We start from the raw sequence: 17348 nt of genomic DNA on the forward strand, positions 1-17348 counted from the left end.
AGTGTCCTGGGGTCCTATCCTGCTCCTTCTGTCTCCCTACACTGCTGGTCAGCACAGTAGAAGCAGCTCCTCCCACTCAAGGATGTTTTGCAATTGTCAGAGAAAAGGAATCATCTGTCCCAACTATTGGCCAGCTCTCAGCCAAGCTGGTTGGCAGGCCCGCCTCTGCGTGTCATTCTCCTGGGCTGGGCACTCCAGTCTGGGCATGGGGCCAGCAGCCAGCAGCCTGGTATCAGCATGGGGTGAGAGAGGTGGGGCAGAGGAAATGTGTTGCCCACGTGCAATCCTGTTGAATTAACAAGTCCCTTTCAGTAGAGCTAGCAGCTTTGTGTCCTCCATCCTTTGGCCTCTGGACCACAGTTCCAGCCTGTTGGGCCCTGGGCCCTTTACCACCACCTTGCCATAGCTTATGGCCACCATGGAAAGTCAGATGTGAGCCCAGGAAGCTGGAGTGTGTCCTAGAGCCATGGTTGTAAACCGAGCCTGTATGTTAAAATCTCCTGGGCAAGGGGCTTTTAAAATATACCAACGCCTGGCCCTACCCTCACCCAATTAAACCAGAACCTCCAGGGTAGGACCCTGGTGTGAGCATCATTAACAATTCCCAAGTGATTCTGAAGAGCACCCAGGGCTGAGAAGCACTGGAGCGTCTCATGGTTTCTCTCTGTGCCCTTCCTTAGCATAACCTTGCAGACATCAGTGGCCAGCAGCTTGGGTGTCAGAGGTCTTTTTCTCTTCCATTTGGACTCCTGAGGACTGGGTTCAGGGGACACTCAGCTGACTGTTCCATCTTCCTACTCCCTGCTAGCTGCCCAGCTCAATCTCTTTAGTCTCACTGAGACTAAGCCTTAGGCAAAACTTGTAGTTAAAGATTCCCCTAGGAGTTCTATCTTTCCCAGAACATGCGGGAGCAAGAGGAGGGAAGTGGAGGAGGCACAGGGCTGTTTGCTTCTCTTTGCACTCTGAAGTCTCCCACCAGTGTCTGCCAGGATCCTATCTGCTCTTCCAGATCTAACTCCAAATCTAGGACTCTATGAGAGCCAGAGAAGGCTCTGGGGCTACATACTTCCAGCCAGGGGTGCTCAGATCCATCAGTGGGAGTGATCAGGAGGGAACCAAAGAGGGAGAAGAGTGGCTGGCTGATCCTATTGGAAAGAGCTGAGAACTGAGAAAAGGCCTTGAAGAAAAGAGTTAGAAAAAGTAGATGATCCTTTTGCACCTAGTGTCCAATGAATGGCAGGGATGCTGTGGAGATGTGGACAGGACTGTCCCTGGGAATCATTTCAGCTCTGGTGATCCTGGGTCTAGGCAGAGATTCTCACACCCCTGCTTCCTCCACTTCCTTCCTCTAAGAGATAACTCTTAGAGGTGACTTCAGGCCAGCCCTGGACAACATGGCCCTTCATTGCCTACCAGTGTCTTCTTCTGCCCTATCAAGCCACTCCTAGCCAGACACAGACACACACACAAACACACACGGTATCCACCTGGAGTCCCATTTCAACACAGCTGCCTTCTAGAGCTTCCCTAGGGATGTTTAAAATTGGGTTTGAATGAGGCCCTTGAAATTCCCAAGGAGAGGGTCTCCAGTAGAAGTTCAAGCCCTATTTAGGGGAGATTGGGGATCGGGGGGAAAGAGCTCCCCAATTTTTTACTGGGCATCTCCACTTGGAGGGAGAAGGGAATGCTCAGTTTGGGACACTTTGAGTTGAAGGGGTCTACAGGAGTAGACCTTTAACTCAAAGTGTCCCAAACTGAGCATTCCCTTCTCCCTCCACAAGCCTGACTTCACCTTTTATACCCTATTTTAGTTGAAGGTATCCAAACTCCTAACTTAGGAGCCATTCTGGACCGGAACTGGGAGGATGGAAGCCTTCTACATCCACACTGCTCAGTAGGATAGCCGCCAGCCACAGATGCTGCTGAGCACTTGAAATGTGGCTAGTGTAACCAAGGAATCAAGTTTTTTTTATTTCAATAAATTAAATGTGGGTATCTAGCCACATGGGGACAGTGGACAGCACAGTCTATACCTGTCTTGCCTCCGCCAGGCAGTTGCCATGTTGCGTGGGGTCGATCAGGAAAGATTTTCCTGAAAGATGCGTATGTTGAATGAGGACAAGGACAGAGCAGAAGAGGAGCAAAGCCTGGACTGGATAGAAGGGGAGAGGATTGGTTGGGGAATGTGAAAGAGACACAGCTGCTATGGGGAGCAGAGAGTGGCCAGCTGAAGGAGGGACAGTGCTGTTGAGGTGCGGGTGTGGGAGGTGCGTATTCAATGGAGAGACCTTAATGTTCATTCTGATTTGGAGCTCCCACGCAGGATGAGGGACAGTTGGGAGCTGCTGTCAGTTTCCCAGCAGAAGGAGGATGCAATCAGAACACGCCATGCATCCTAAAGACCTCTTCAGCTGTGTGCAGGATGAGGAAATGGGGGACAGTGGTGGGAGATGGGGACCCTGCCCTATGGGGCTTCAGAGCAAGGCACACCTGGCTTGGCATTCCAATTCTGCCCTTTGCTAGCTGTGGACTTTACCCAGACTTTCCAGATTTCGGCATCTGTATTTATAACAGATTTGTTATCTTGGGGATGCAATTAGATCACGCCTATCTCCAGCACACATTGGTACTCACCGTCACTTCTCTCCTCTTCCAGCTTTCTGTTCCTGTTCTTTCTCACCAGTGTTACTCAGGTAACCCCTTCATTACCCTTTACCCATATGACAGCCTCCTTTCCCATCCTAAACTGTGCTTGATCCAATTCAGCCCACCTCAAGGAGGACATTCCTGGGTCCTGGGAGATGGCATCCCCTAGCCTAGCCATCCCCAGAGATGCAGATAGCTGAGATTGTTCCACCTGGATCCCTTCTTGTGCTGGGAGATGGAAGCTGTTGGTGGAACCCTCCAGTTATGAGGCTGGGAATCCTAAAGGAGCAGGGAGGCTTGGCAAGCTGTCTCCACAGCAAAGTGTAGGGCAGAGGCCCAAACGGGCTGCCGCAACTGTCTTGAAGGGAGGCAGGACTGCAGGGATCAGCAGAAAACTCCTCACAGCTGAAAAGGCCTACGGGAAATGAGGAGACTGGGGAGACCGTGTCCCTCTCCAAAGCCAACCTGAGGGCACTGAGCCCCAGGAAGAGAATGATAATGGGCAGGGCTGAGAAGGGGAGGAAACAGGGCTCCAGGCCTGTGGCAAGAAGGAGAGGAAGGAGGGAGCCCCAGGACTTCCTGAACACACAGATGGCAGCTCTGAGGTGATCTTGTGTTCAGGAACATTCCTTTCCTGATGCCCCCTGTGCTTACCTATAGAACACATCTGACCAGTAAGTGAGGGCCTCCAGTGAGTTAGGGCTCCAGCCCACTCTGAAACCCAGCCAGCATTGCTGCAGCACCCACCAACCCCAGGCCCTTCTTCCTGCTAATGCTGTGTCCTCTTCCTCCACCGATGCCTGCCGGGATCTGATCTGCCCTTCCAGATCCAACTTGCCTGTTCCTGCCCACGAAGACGTCTCTGCTTGCCCCCTGGAGATGCTCACTCCTTCCTCAGGGGCATTCTGTCCCGATGCCCAGTGCAGTGAGGTTGACAGAGCTGCTCTTGAGTCCACCTTCCTTGCTCATTGCATGCCACGTCACCATGCCCTACTTGTTTCTGTGTTCCATCCAGTCCTCTCTTAGTGCCCTGGTGTCTAGAGCTCAGAGGGTGCTTCCTCCCTGCTTGCTGAATCGGATTACAGGCAGCAGGGGTTTTTGCTGTAAGGTAATGTTAGGGACAGAGGGCAGGAACCAGGCTGGGCTGAGGTCGGGGAGGGAAACTGTGGGTGGCTGGGTCTAGTGGACTCGGGCAGGCAGACCTGGGTGCATGTCTTTGCTGAGCCATTTACTAGTTGCAGATCTCAGGTTGCTAAAACTATCTTAGCTTGATGGTATCATCTAGCAGCAATAATGTTTATCTCTGGGTCGTTGTAAGAATTAAACCTGATGCCCTGCCAGTCAGAGGGCAAGGCAGTTAATAAGCACTCAACCCATTCATTTCTTGCAGTTCCTCCTAAATCAGAGGAATGTTTCTCTTGCAACAAGACATAGACAGCCCATCCCTTGGGAGCCTTTTGCAAGGATGCTCCTAGAAGCCTCTGCCAATTTTCCTTTGCTGATACATTCAGGAAAGGAAAGGGAGACTCTCCTTCAGTGCCTTGGTGTGGGCTGAGACACTGAGGCCCCCTGGGAAACACCTATGGATCAGGTCAGTTATAGGGCAAAGGCTAGCCCCACTAGCCAGTCATGCCTCCTCTACCCAGAGCCTGGGTCAGGTCTGTGCCGTCAGCCCTGGGAGAAAACCAACAAGGGACTTGTCTCCTCCAGGGCAGTGTCCTGCCTCTCTTGCCCCTCCCATGCTTTCCCCTGCCCTGGACGCAGCACAGAGCCTGGCCCCCAAATGACCCTCCCAACTTACACACTCCTGGGGGCAACAGGACAGAGTGTTTGGAGTTGGGCCTGATCAGGAAAATCCAGAAGGTATGGATGGCCCAGCTTTGTCTCTGGATAGTCGGTGGCCGCAGGCCCTCCCCCTCCCATTCCTGGAATGGCATCACCTCACCCCCTTCCTGATAGCATTCCTTCACTTCCTGTGCAGCTCTGACACCCCTGGCCCTGGGGTGCCAGGGAGGTGGCCCCCTCTCCCTGGCCTCACACGCAGCTCTGGGTGTCAGAAGCCAGATGTGAAAGTGGGAGAAAGCCACATGCAAGTGGAGCGGTCACACAGCACTTCCTATGAACTTGGGGTTGTCTCTGGCTCCAGTTGGGAGTGAAAAGTCTCTCCACATCCCTCCTTGCCATTCCCTCTCCTGCGCCTCTCTGGGCCTCTGCTCCAATGAGGCCTTATTTGCCAAGTAGCAGAACTGTGATGAGAGAGGAAGCAGGAAGCTGTTCCTACCAGGTACCCCCTTCCCACGTCCCCTCTAACCCCACAAAGCCAGGATAGGTCTCCCCACTCCAAAGATGGTCCACTCTCCCCCCACCAGCTTCCTGCTTCCCCTGCACCCCCAGAAACTAGTGTAGCAGAGCCAGGTCCACCTGGTTGGCAGGAGAGGACCCTCTGGCACACAGATGCCCAGACTGGCCCTCTCACTCCTGAAGCCCCACTAATAACTGCTCTGTCCCCACCACCTACCCACTTGCTCCCTGGAGAGGCCCAAGTTCTGTTTGCATGCACCCCAGGCTGTTACCCTACAGGTCTGGTCCAAAACAGGTATTTTTTCTCTTTAAAAAAAAATCTTCTGACCATCCTAGCCTCTTTCAGCTGCACTCACGCTTGTCAGAAGCCTGGGCTGGAATGGACAATATAAGATGTAAAATCAGAAGATTTAGCCTGAAAGGGAAACTACCCTTTCTGTATGAGAGGCTTCTCTTCTGTAAGTGGAGACGATAAGAATGCCCCTCACTCCAGTGGGTTAGGAGAAGAACATGCCATCAGGGAGGGCAAAGCCCGCAGAGAGGGCCCTGCGCAGATGGAAGCTAAAGTTGCACACTCAGCCCAGGTCCTGGGACCCAGGAGGGCAGGGAGCCAGTGGCACACAGAGAGGGCTGGGCCACCAGGTAAAAGGAGCTATGCAGTCCCTGGGGACAGGGGTGTTTTGGGAAGAGATTCCAGATAGGAGGGGATGCTGGAAATGCCCCCAAAGCAGGCCGGGCTTCAGTGTTCTTAGTTGCAGGCAACTGGCTGTGCCTGTGCTGAGGCCACCTGGAAAGCAGGATCTGTAGCTGCTTCTTTCAGGGCCTCCTGCCCCAGCCACGCAGGAAGTAGTGGTCCATACCGTCAGTCTTCCTGCCCCCACTGGTGCCCTACCTAATTGTTCAAGGACAAGGCACACCAGGGCTGCTGTGTCACACGTCATCTAGGAGAAAGGTGCCTTGGAAGTGCGCAGCATGTGCCTGTGCTGTGTCTGCCCTCCCTGGGCTCTGCCTTGGGGGAAGCAGAGTCTCACTTTGTTGTGATCCCACTAGACTGGACTCACGAAGGCAGGGCCGGTGACCATTCTTGACTGTCTTAATCCCAGCACCTCACCCAGGGCCTGGAGCACAAGAATTGCTCAATAAATATTCCCTGAGGAAGACAGCAGATGGGTGGATGAAGCAATGCAACTTCTTAGTCTGCTAGACAACTCGTCTTCTAATTCCCAGGAACTTTCCCCAGCCCAGGGCCACCTGAGAGTCCTTCAGGACCCAGGAGGAAGAACGAGGGCCTGAAGCCTTGAAGACTTGCAGTTACCTCTGGGTCTGCTCCTTTGTGACTGCGTGATTTCCATTCCCATCTAAGACGACATATGCAAAGTGCCCCACTGTGCCTGACCCTTAGGTGGTGATCCTGGGCTGTGCTCTAGGAAAGGGCAGGGCAGGGGACAAGGGTGCAGACTCTACCTGCTGTAAAGGCAAATGAATCATCCTTTGATTAAAAGGCACTCTACAGAGCGGCACAGGCACAGACAGAAACCTAGGGAAAGGCAAAGAGGAGTGAAAACTGGAGGCTTCCTTTCCATCCTGTCGTCAAGAGCAAGAGACCATCATCAGGACCTCTCTGGAGAGAGTCAGAGCCTGGGCCACCCCCTTCCACCTTGTGTTCCCGTGTCGTGTCGGGTCCTACTCCTCCCATTTCTTTGCCCCTGAAGTGCTGAGGGGGGGAGAGGGTGGAGCCCAGCCCTCCCCCTGCCCACTCTAGCTGTCAATCTGCTGTCTGGCAGAAAGACATGAAGCCTCGTGACAACTGTGGGCAACTTTCCCCTGCCCCGCCTCCCGCCCCTGCCCTGCCCTCTTCCCCTCTGCTCCCTGTCAATGCTCTTCTCACTCTGCTCTGGGTCTCCCTTCCCTCCCTCCCTCTCTCCCTCCCTCCCTTCCTTCTTCTTTCCTCTGCTTCTCTTTGTCATCTCTTCCAATCCTCACATCTGATAAGCCTGTATACCCTCATAAGATTCCTAATTGTGGGATATACTTTTAAGTGTCCATCCAGGTCAAGATCTTTCACAGACTTTGAGCATGATATGTGTGCAATGGGGATGGGTTGGGTCCCTGGGGCTTCTAGCCCCCTTGGGGACCTGCTGCTTTCCAGAGGAGATGGTCACTGGGTCATTGGTCCCCCCGAGTTAGACTAGGAGCCTGTTTTGCTCACCTTCCAGAATCAGGGTGCTCCTGGGGACAGGAGCCTCTCCCAGGGCTTAGTGCTACCTTTAGGTTTAAGGAGAAGATCAAAGTCCATAATTAACTGTTCAGGGCAAGTTAAGTGCTCCAAACTTTGGTGCTAAAAATATTGTATTTAGCATGCAAATTACGCCCTGACAGCTCCCCAGCGCCTGAGCCCGTGGGTGCCGGCACCTTGTTTGTCATCACTGCGGTTATTCTCAAGGTGGTAAGAATATTCCTCCCTCACTGGGTTGATTTACGCTTCATTTGTAGAAAGTCAAGTTTCTGTTGTCGGGGCAGTACCAAGTTTTTGCCCCGGAAGGCTAGGAGCTTGGGACCGGCCTGGAAGCTGAGAGGAGGGAGAATTGTCCAGGCCGCAGTGGTCAGGGCCTTCCCTGCTTCTCCCAGCCTGCCCTAGAGGAAGGGGATCCTGACATGGGACAGAAGACAGGGCAAGGGACATAGGCAGACACAGGCAATGCCAGTGCATCCAAGGCCACCTTTTCCACAGAGCCTTCTCTGCCCTGGTGGGTAAGAGGGCAAAGGATGAGTCCTTCAGAGGAAGCAGGAGCTGCAACAGGGGAGGTGGAGCAGTGGGGGCAACCTGGCTTCCCTTGGGTTAGACCCTGCAGACACAGGGGTCTTGCTACACTTGAATGCCAAGCACAGAAGTGGCGCTGCTGCCTTCTACCCAGGGGTCCTGGAAGGTGACTCGTCAAAGTTTTATTAGTTTGGTGCATGGATAGTGATGTTACAGAGTCTAGGGCCCAGGGGCTCTCCCAAGCTGCAGCTTCCCCTCCTTCCTCAGGGCAGGGCCAGGCCAGGCCAGATGGTTTTCAGCAGCCTCTTAGCCGTGGGCTCCTCTAAGGCAGAGGCAGTGGAAGGGAAGGGAAACAGGAGAGAGGAAAGGCCAGAAGGAATAGAAAAGGAAAATGGTTTTGCGTCAGAGTGTGGCAGAGGCAGTCCCTCAAAGAACCTCTGATGTCCCCTAGCCCAGGCCCAGATAGAGTTCCAGGGCCTGACCTCCCTGCCAGGCCCCAGGCTGGCCAGCATGTGCTGTGAGAAGGGATGCATTGCAGGGCCGTCAGAAGGCAGCAGGGTGGGCTAGGCCAAGGAGTTCCTCTCCCCATAGACCCTCCTGGGCCCTTCAAGATGAGGGCTCCTCTTCTCAGAGCATGTGGAAACCACCTGGGGAGCTGTAACGGGGTGAGGTGGGTCTGGACTAGCCTGGAAAGTAGAGTTCCACATCGGGGTGTGGGAGGGAGCTAAGGTTTTTGGCTTGGGAATCTCTGGGGTCCATCCTGCAGTCTGGTATTTACATGGGTCTCCCAGGACTGAAGTTGCCTGGCTCCTTGGCAAGAGAGCTTGCTTCCCTCCTGTAGGCCTTGCAGGGTGTGAACTGTCCATCTCTCCCCACCGCCTGCTCCACGCCAAGCCCCACAAACAGAGAAAACTCAGCCTCTGGGCCCTGACTCAGGCTCCAGCAACCCCAGAGCCCCAGAGGAAGGTCAAGGAAGGCGGCTGCATCTTTGGTGCCAAGGATAGGGGGACTGGAGGTGGGAGGGGGGACTCTATGAGCTGCCCCTGAGCTGGGGGGCCCAGCCCCAGGGCTGGTACCATGCCCAGCTCACTAGCACTGCCCTGGCAGACTGAGGGTGTGCGGGCAGTGAGGAGCATGGAGCCAAGCGAACACTGCAGGGCCTGCCGGGGTGAAGAGGAGGCCGATCCACCCAGGCCTTCCTGCTCATGGTTCGCAAGGGTGAGGCTGGCCGGCCTGGGCAGGGAGGTGGGAAGCAGGCTGCTGTGCGGGCAGGCAGCAGAGTCAGCAGTGGAGGATCTTCAGGAAGGCCTTGCGGAACTCAATGTTGAAGGTGGTGTAGATGATGGGGTTCACGGCGCTGTTGACATAGCCCAGCCACGTGAAGGCGCTGTACAGGACAGGTGGGATGTTGCAGTCACAGTGTATGTTCAGGATGTGTGTGATGAAGAAGGGCAGCCAGCAGATGATGAACACGCCTGGGGGAGAGGGCATGGTCAGGCTGGTCCCCAGGGCCGGGGAGGCACGGCTGGGAACACCCACACCCAGTGCGCCCTGGCTCGTATGCCAAGACGGCGGGCTGTAGCCACAGAAGCACTGTAGGAGGAGTCCCGGTCTTGGATCCTAGACCTGCCTCTGACACCCATTTGCAGTGAAGTATCCCTTCAGCTCCTTCAGCCTCACTTTTCTCATTTGTCCCTTTCCCACCTCCTAGAAAAGGGTACATGGTTTAACAATAAATCCAAAAGGTTACCATTCTGACCCAGGTTAGCCAGTAGAAATGGAAATATCTACTCTACTTCCAGGTCATCTTTGAGGGCTATAGACCCATGCCACTTAGTTCTTATAGCATCCTCATAAGGTACATAAGAAAAACACTCACAACAGCTCTGCAATATACCCAAGGTCATTCACTCTTGAGCAGCGAAGCTGAGAGCTGAACTCCGGTCTATCCAGGTCCCCAGATGATCTCGCTCTAGCCTTCCCCCAATTTCCCCAGTCTTGGTGGGTACACCCTTGCTAGTCCCTGCCTTGAACCATGCCCTCTCACCCAGGGCAGCCACCTACCTGCTCTGCTCACCTAACTCAGGTGCACTTTTTCCAGGACCTCCTGCACAGGTGTGATATTTAGCCTGGAAGCAATGTGTACATGGAATGCCCTACAGGCACAGGAGGCATCCCTGGAGACTGAACGGTGTCTGGGAAGAGTAGGGCCACAGAGCTGAGCCCCTATGGACTGCAGCAGAGGGCCTGGCTCCAATCCTAGCCTACAATATCCCAGTCCCATGATCGTGAGTAGTCCCATGGGATCAAGTGCTCTCATTCATAAAAGAAGGGAGGTAACAGCTGCCCCACTCACGCCCCAGGATCATCCGGCAGTCAAAGGGGATTCAGGTGCTTCCTTGAAGACAGAGTCACAGGGGACACTCCTTTTCCCAGCCACCCATATCAGTCCACCTTTTGGGTTTTGACCTTTACTATGTGGTTTTCTAGACTTCTATTGAAAAATCCTGCTTTATGGACAGGGATGCTTTTCATTTAGATTGGGGGCCACTCCCCAACATCTCATTTATTTTTCACAGCTCTGGTCCCATGGAGTCTTGTTTGAGTGCAAGTGAACTGAATTTCCCAATTCCTCAAAAAGAGCAATAGTAATAAAAACCATAATAGTGACACTTACATATGGATAGTGCTTTGTAGTTTAGAAAATGCTTTCACCAACTGATTGCCACGACAACCCTGAGAAGTAACCTACTCTACAGATGAGGAGCCTAGAGAGAGAAAGTGACTTTCCTGGGCACATAGGCCCATGAGGTTCTGGTGCCAGCATAATAGACTGGTCAAATTTCCAGACTCTGGAGTCAGACTGCCTGAGTTCAAACCATGGGTCCTCTTGGTCAGGTTTTATAACCACTCTAAAACTCTGTTTGCCCATCTGTAAAGTGAGCACAATTACAGAATCTACCTAATAGGGCTGTCTGTATGTCAATGGGCTTGGCCTGTGCCTGAGGAAATGCTAGCCCCATGATCCTGCAGCCATGGTTAGGAAGGACATGGCAGGGAATGGGACCTTTCACAGACCGGGCTGTGGCCAGCAGCCAGGGCTGACTCACCGAGAACAATGGCGAGCATCTGAGTGGCTTTCTTCTCCTTCTGCTGGGAGAGCTTCCTACGGCTCATGGTCTTGAGGGAGGTCCGGGTTTTGCCATTGGGCATGGTCTGGATCTCAAAGATCTTGGCAATCTTGGGGTGGTCTTTGGCATGCCCATTCTTCTCTGGTTTGGCGGGGCTGTCGGGAGTGCTGTGGAGACCGTGGTGGGATGGGTCGGGGAGAGTCAGCTGGTGGTGGCTGGGTGGGATGGGGCTGTACCGGGTCCTCTCGGGTGGGCTGGTGCTGGAGAGCATCTCCATCTCCAGCTCCTGGGCTCGCCGGGCAGCCTCCTGCACCAGAGGCAGAGAGCTCTGGGTAAAGCCGGACAAGTTCCCAGGCATCAGCCACCCATCTCACTGGCCCCTCCCTTTCCCCCTCTGAAGACTCCTGCAAACACCACAGGGTCACCCTGCCAGGGAGGCAAGGATGTCACTGAGGCGTGGGACCCAGGACCCATGGCAGCCCCTGCAGGATTGCCCCTGTCCTTTTTCCCATGGCAATCCTCATGCAGCCTCAATACCCCACTTCTGTTCTGCCGGGGCTGAATACCAGGGACTTGTCTCTCATGGCCTGAGCAACACTTACTGTTAGCAAAGTGCCTGCTGGGGTCAAGAGCTGATGATGTTTGGCCCTGCCTCCAGAAACTCATGTTCCGACTGCAAAGAGGGTGCCCACCCCTGTTCTCCCTGTCAAACAAGGGGCCCAGTGCTCCCACTTCATGGGTACCTGCACCTGCGTACACACGTGGGCTCCATATTCTCCTGGATAGACTAATCTAGGTGCCAAAAGGCTGACCCCTGGGGCCCCACATCTTCCCTGCTGGGGTGACCTAGAGGGCCCTGGCATGGATCCACTCATGGCCTCCTGGGTTCTTCCATAGGTTCTCTTGTTTGAGGCCTTGGAGGTGTTAGTCTGAACTTCTAAAGTGCAGCCTCACTATGTGCCTAGGTGGCATGACTGGGCTGCTGCCTTGGCCCTGACTCTGAGGCTCTGTTTTGGCACCTGCCTCATAAACAGCTTCTTAGAGTCCTGCCCTTGCAGTGCAGGTGAAGGCAGGACACCAGACCTGGATTTTGTATGCGGCCCTCTGTGGGTTCTCTGGCCCTGTTCTCCATCCCTCTGAAGGATGGAATGCCTGCTGCTTGCATGCTGGTACAGCTACCACCTGGCAGAGGCTGGGGTCTGCTGTGCTTCCGCACCTGAGGGCTCTATGTACACAAACTGCTCCGCCACCAGTCCCCACAGCTGCTCTGCTCCATCCTACCCCAGAACCTGCCCATCCATAAGGCAGCTCATGTCAGTGGAAAGAACACAGGTGTGGATTTCAGAGTCACACAGGTCTGGGCTTAGTGTCACCAACTCTTGAGACGCGTGAGTTGCCTAATCTCTCTGAGCCTGTTTCCTCTTCTGTCAACTGAAGATCGGTTCGATCAAAGAGACTTACCTCCCGGGGTCGTGGTGAGGATTTGATGAGATAATAGGGATATGGTAGATGTTTGAGAAATGTGAATAGCCATTATTATCATTTTTATTACGTTGGTATGGCCAACCATTTTCTCGTACACATCCATGCCTTGCAGAACCGAGGTGTCTCACTTCATGCCTGCTTGGAGGTGTGCACAGTGAGTCTGCCTTCAGCTGAGGCAAGGTGGGGGTTTCTGGGGTGCTTCTCCCATTGGCCAGCTTCTGAGGTCTCAGAACCATGGCCAGTGGGCTTCCCTAGGGGCAGAAAGACCTGGCTCTGGGTCCCTGGCCTGAGCACTTACCACTCTCCGCCTGTTCACTGGGAAACTCCCATTAGACTTCATGATAACGGTGCAGAGTTTCATGTCCTCGGGGTGAGTACAGTTGCCCTGTGGAGTGAGCCAGCACATGGGTCACACAAAGTGGTGGGGATGGAGGGGGGACAGAAACCCAAAGTGCAGCAGTCCATGGAACTCAGACTGGGCAGAAGGGCTCAGAGATCAGGAGGGTGGGGGCCAGAGGAGGCAGTTGGGGCAAGGGGGAAGGCTGGAATGAGACAAAAAGTGGTGGGTATGACGAGGAACACAAGGACCTGGTTTTTTATGGAGCACCTGCTAAGGTCCTGGCACTGTGCTAGGCACACTCACGTCCCTTCTCACGTGGAATCCTCAAGACCACCCTGTGAGGCTGGTATTTTGATTCCCATTTAACAGATGAGGAAACAGGCTCATAGAAGGTAAGCAACTTGCCTAAGGTCACTCAGCAAAAAAAAAGTGTCAGTGACAGGATCTGAACCTGATGTGTCTAGCCCAAGAGCTCTTGTTCCTTCTGTGCCCACACACTGTCTTCCTTGTGAAGGACTGAGTGAAGGGGAGAATTCACAAGACATCAGGGGGGAAATGAAAGAGAAGCACAGGAGAGACATAGTGGAGAGGAAGTCAGGAAAAGTGATGTGTGTTTGGAGGGGAGGACAGAGAGTACGGAAGGTAAAGGAAAGAGGATGGAGGAGTCAGAGGGAGCTAAAGTGAGACAGAGAAACCAGAAAAGAGGAAGAGAGGAGCCCACGGGGGTACCAAGCAAGAGTTGCCGCCTTCAGTCACAAAGATCTCCAAGCAAAGACTTCTCCCTGTTATTTAGTGTCATGGACCCTGCCTCCCTCTCCTGGAGACTCAGATTGCTCCACTGAGGTTCATGCCTTCAAAATCTGCCCTTGCCCGGCTCCTGGGAATTCCTTTAGCCTAGACCTAACCCTTGCTGAGGTTTCCCAAGCCCCCACCTGAGCACAGGATGAGCCCTCTTGGTAATGGTTAGGTGGGGACCCTTGGAGTTGGTTGGGGGGTGTCTTGAGACCTTTAGTGGAGCCCTCAGGTGGGCCCTGAAAGCTCGGCTGCTGCGTTTGGTGTTGACTCGCTTGCGGCGTCTGCGGAGGACAATGTAGATCTTGATGTAGACCAGCAGGGTGACAATGAAGGGCACGTAGAAGGAGACGATGGAGGAGTAGACCACGAAGGCCGGGTTGGCAATGATGCACTCGTTCTGGTCTGGGGGAGGGAGAGCCCGGGCAGGCAGGGAGTCAGCGGGCCCAATGGCCATAATTCCACAAGAGCCCATTCATGTCCTTCCAGGAACAAGGAGCGATTTTACAGAGAATATGAACGCAACTAGATGTTTAAGGCTGCCTGGTCATCTTAGATATATACAAACGCACAGCAGAAACCAGAGTATTAAAAACACGGTTGTGAGCAAAAAGTTAAGCTGTGATGATGGACTGCTCCCAAGTCTTTCCATTACTATTCCCTCATTACTTGGTCATTAGTTTTGCCATGTCTGGGCATAACAAGTGAAGCCGATGTATCCAGAAAGAATGACACAAGAAAACTTTTAAAAGAGTAAACCATCTTTTTAGTCTGACCTGTGTATTGGGAGAGGTTGGCCACCTTTTAATGTTTGCAGCAAGATAACTTGGCTCTGTCTGTTGAACTCACTTGTGTTCCTATGTGTTTCATATGTTTGCGTGCCCTTCTAGGTCTACCAGATGCCTGTCCTCTATCTCAGGGCCTTGTGCATTAATCCAAGTATGTTTAGCGTTATTCCCACTTAGAATTCCTGTGATGCTTATAATAGATACCGAACCACACATTTTCAAGGCTTCACTGTATCTTTTGTTGTTATGATCTCCAGAGGTGCACACCTGCCATCGCTCTTGCCTCCCTGATGAGAGGAAGTTCCACGCTGGCGGGGGCTTTGTGTTGCCTCTGTCTGAGACACTCCTGACTCTGCCTCCCACAGAAATGGGCATGTGGTCAGCTTACCTCCTATTCACTTCTAGCTTTCCTGCTCCAGGTGGCTAAGCCCTGACCTGGGTTTAGCAGGCCCTGAGGGCTGCAGCTTCATTACAAAAATACTATTGTCAGGAGTGGATGGAAGCCCAGTAGCCTCCGCCATCCCATGGTCATGTGCACATATACACACATGCAGTTTGTGAAGCACGTCTTGCCTCTTCAACTTAATAACCAAAGTTGAAAATTCCCAGACATCCCCCTGAACCATTATCCCCACTCCTCATTCAACTCCGTTGTGTCCTGGGCCACTGTTTCCTCTCTGCCAACCTAGAACAACTCTTGAGTGGGGCTTGGCCCAGGACACGTAGCCTGGACTCAGTCCAGGGTAGTGATAGGCCTCCATTGGGCCTCCACCCATATCTGTGCCAGGGACTCTGCTCCCTCAGGGCCCTTCGAGGGAGCAGGGGCCCAGGGCCAGCTGAGCCTCAGGCAAACAAAAGCAGAATGTACCTGCGTTATTGAGTCCGAAGAGGAGTGGGCAGGAGATGGTGAAGGACAGGACCCAGACGATGGAGATCATGACGGTGACCCGGCGCTTGGAGCTGTAGCGCGTATTGTACAGCATGGGCATGGCCACAGCTGTGTACCTGCAAGGGTGGGGGACCCTGAATCTGGGGTGCAGGCCCAGGGACCCCTCACTCCACAATATGCACATACCAGAGACACCCTCACTCCTTGGGGCTAAACAGTTGACACACCTCTATGAAGCTTGCCTGAGATGCTAACTCAACCCTCCCTCCTGTCCCCAAACTCAGATGGCGAGGACAGTTGGCAAAGCCCAAACACTTAATCACTGGTGAGCTATTGTTTACTCTTAGCTCATATCTATTATTCTAACCGGCCCCACCTGGATTTCAGGCTTTTCGAAGAACCATGGCCTGGATCTTTGCACTTTTGAAACTGTACCCACTGCACTTGTGTTGAGCCCATAAGGTGGAAATGTTTGTTGATAAATTGTTAGCCAGGCCCCTCAGAGCAAGATTTAAGCCTTAGTTAGCAGGAAATAACAATGGCAATTGTCTACAATCCTTCATCACATTTTTTTTTTACCCAGCCCTTCTCATTCATTAACTTATTTCATCTTCCAAGAATGGTGTGAGGGAGGTAGGGTCATATCTGTGCAAATTAGTGGAAGGCTCCAAGGATGCAGCTTAGCAAGGTGTGCATGGCCTGGGACCCTTGGCCATGTGCCAAGAACATAAAATGCATAACCAGATACTGCAGCTTCAGGCCACAGGTGTCATCAATGTAGGTTTCTAGAAAATGAAACTGAGAGCTCTGAAAACGTCCATCATCTGCCCAAGGTCACATGAGTAAGATGTGCTAGAGCTAGGGCTTCCGTCAGAATCACAATCTTTCCCCTTTTGTACCAGTCACTGTCTGAGTATGCTTGGCAGCATCACTGTCCATAGATGGCTTCTCTTTAGGGAGTGTGTGCTCTCCTAGCCAAACATACACACATGCACACCCATACACACAAACACACGGACCCCCATGCACACAGCCAGCTGCACAGCATCACAGACACGAGACACAGCCTGGCTTTGAGAAAAGCTGGGGCAGCCAGAATGGTGAGTGGCCAGAGCAACCTCTTCCACCCTGGCTGGGCTCACCTGTCGATGCTGATGGCACACAAGTTCAGGATGCTCGCCGTGCACATCATGACGTCCAGAGTGACGAAGATGTCACAGTGAATCCTGCTGAATTTCCACTCACCTACCACCTGGGGACAAAGCAACATAATGGATGGACAGCAGGAGTGGGAGATTAGCTTAGGTCCTGTAGCCTGGTACTCCTGGAGCCGATGAGGCCACAGACTCAGGAGGCAGCTGCAAGTCTTGTGGGCATCCAGCTGGGGTGTGGGGAGTGATGCCCATGGGTGTCTGAGGCCCTTGCCCCTCGCTTATCTTCTCCCAGACACATAAGACCACTTATTGCCAATTACTGTGCTAGAAGAAGGACAGCCAACTTATACGGAGGGCCTCAACTTTAAACCTTAATCTCTGCAACCTTTGTTAACCCCATGTGTTTTCTTAGATTCTGTATTTGTGTATTTGGCACCCATTCATCACAGAGACACCTATATTGACTATATTTTTCTATTTTCTCTGATCCTGATATTCTGGCACTTGGGAGCCTCACAGACCCAGAAAGAGACTTACCGTCCCAGAGCTAGTTAATTCCTGAAGACAGAAAATGACTGACTTGGAAGGATGCCTCTCAAATGCAAGCCTGCCACCCCGTTTCTCTAATTCACACACACACCAAGACAATATTTCCCCTTTCCCAAATTATCTCAGGTACCAGAGAGACAACTAGAGATCACCCCTGTAGCCCAAAGCCTGCCAGGATGTTGAGACTAGCCAACCCTAGGTTGCTTAATCTACCCTGCCTTGCATTTCCTGTGGGAGCCCCAACAGGGCTGTAGCCTGGGCTTTCCCTCACCCCTGATTCTGACTCTTGACCCAAGCCTGCTGCTTCCCCCTGCACCCCACATGGCGGGCTGAGCATCTGGTTTCTAGGGACATTGTGTATCACGTTAAACTCTTCCCAATGGCACTGGCTTCCCTGTGTTATCACTCAGCCATACCTCTGTAAATTAGATTCCAGGTAAAATTTTAGAATGCCCGTGAGGAAACTGAGAACCAATGAGGAAACCAAGCCTCCGAAAAGTGCAGTGATTTCC

General features: G+C 53.1%; 1 protein-coding gene across 5 annotated transcripts in view; it reads right to left on the bottom strand.

The window, feature by feature from the left end:
* Positions 1–7875: 7875 nt before the first annotated feature.
* DRD2 (dopamine receptor D2) overlaps positions 7876–17348 on the bottom strand; it is a 67304-nt gene continuing 57831 nt past the window's right edge. For 4 of the 5 annotated variants that reach the window (XM_034933708.3, XM_034933714.3, XM_055094852.2 and 1 more), the window contains exons 3-8: positions 16276–16385; positions 15113–15249; positions 13671–13861; positions 12623–12709; positions 10819–11146; positions 7876–9183 (exon numbers count right to left, since the gene is read on the bottom strand). In XM_034933708.3, the coding sequence (XP_034789599.1) occupies positions 8990–9183; positions 10819–11146; positions 12623–12709; positions 13671–13861; positions 15113–15249; positions 16276–16385 (1047 nt within the window). In that variant the 3' untranslated portion in view covers positions 7876–8989. The remainder of the gene's footprint in view (positions 9184–10818; positions 11147–12622; positions 12710–13670; positions 13862–15112; positions 15250–16275; positions 16386–17348) is intronic. The other variant, XM_034933709.3, reaches the window with a different exon arrangement.

The sequence above is a fragment of the Pan paniscus genome, chromosome 9 (assembly GCF_029289425.2).
Source record: "Pan paniscus chromosome 9, NHGRI_mPanPan1-v2.0_pri, whole genome shotgun sequence".
Taxonomy (NCBI): domain Eukaryota; kingdom Metazoa; phylum Chordata; class Mammalia; order Primates; family Hominidae; genus Pan; species Pan paniscus.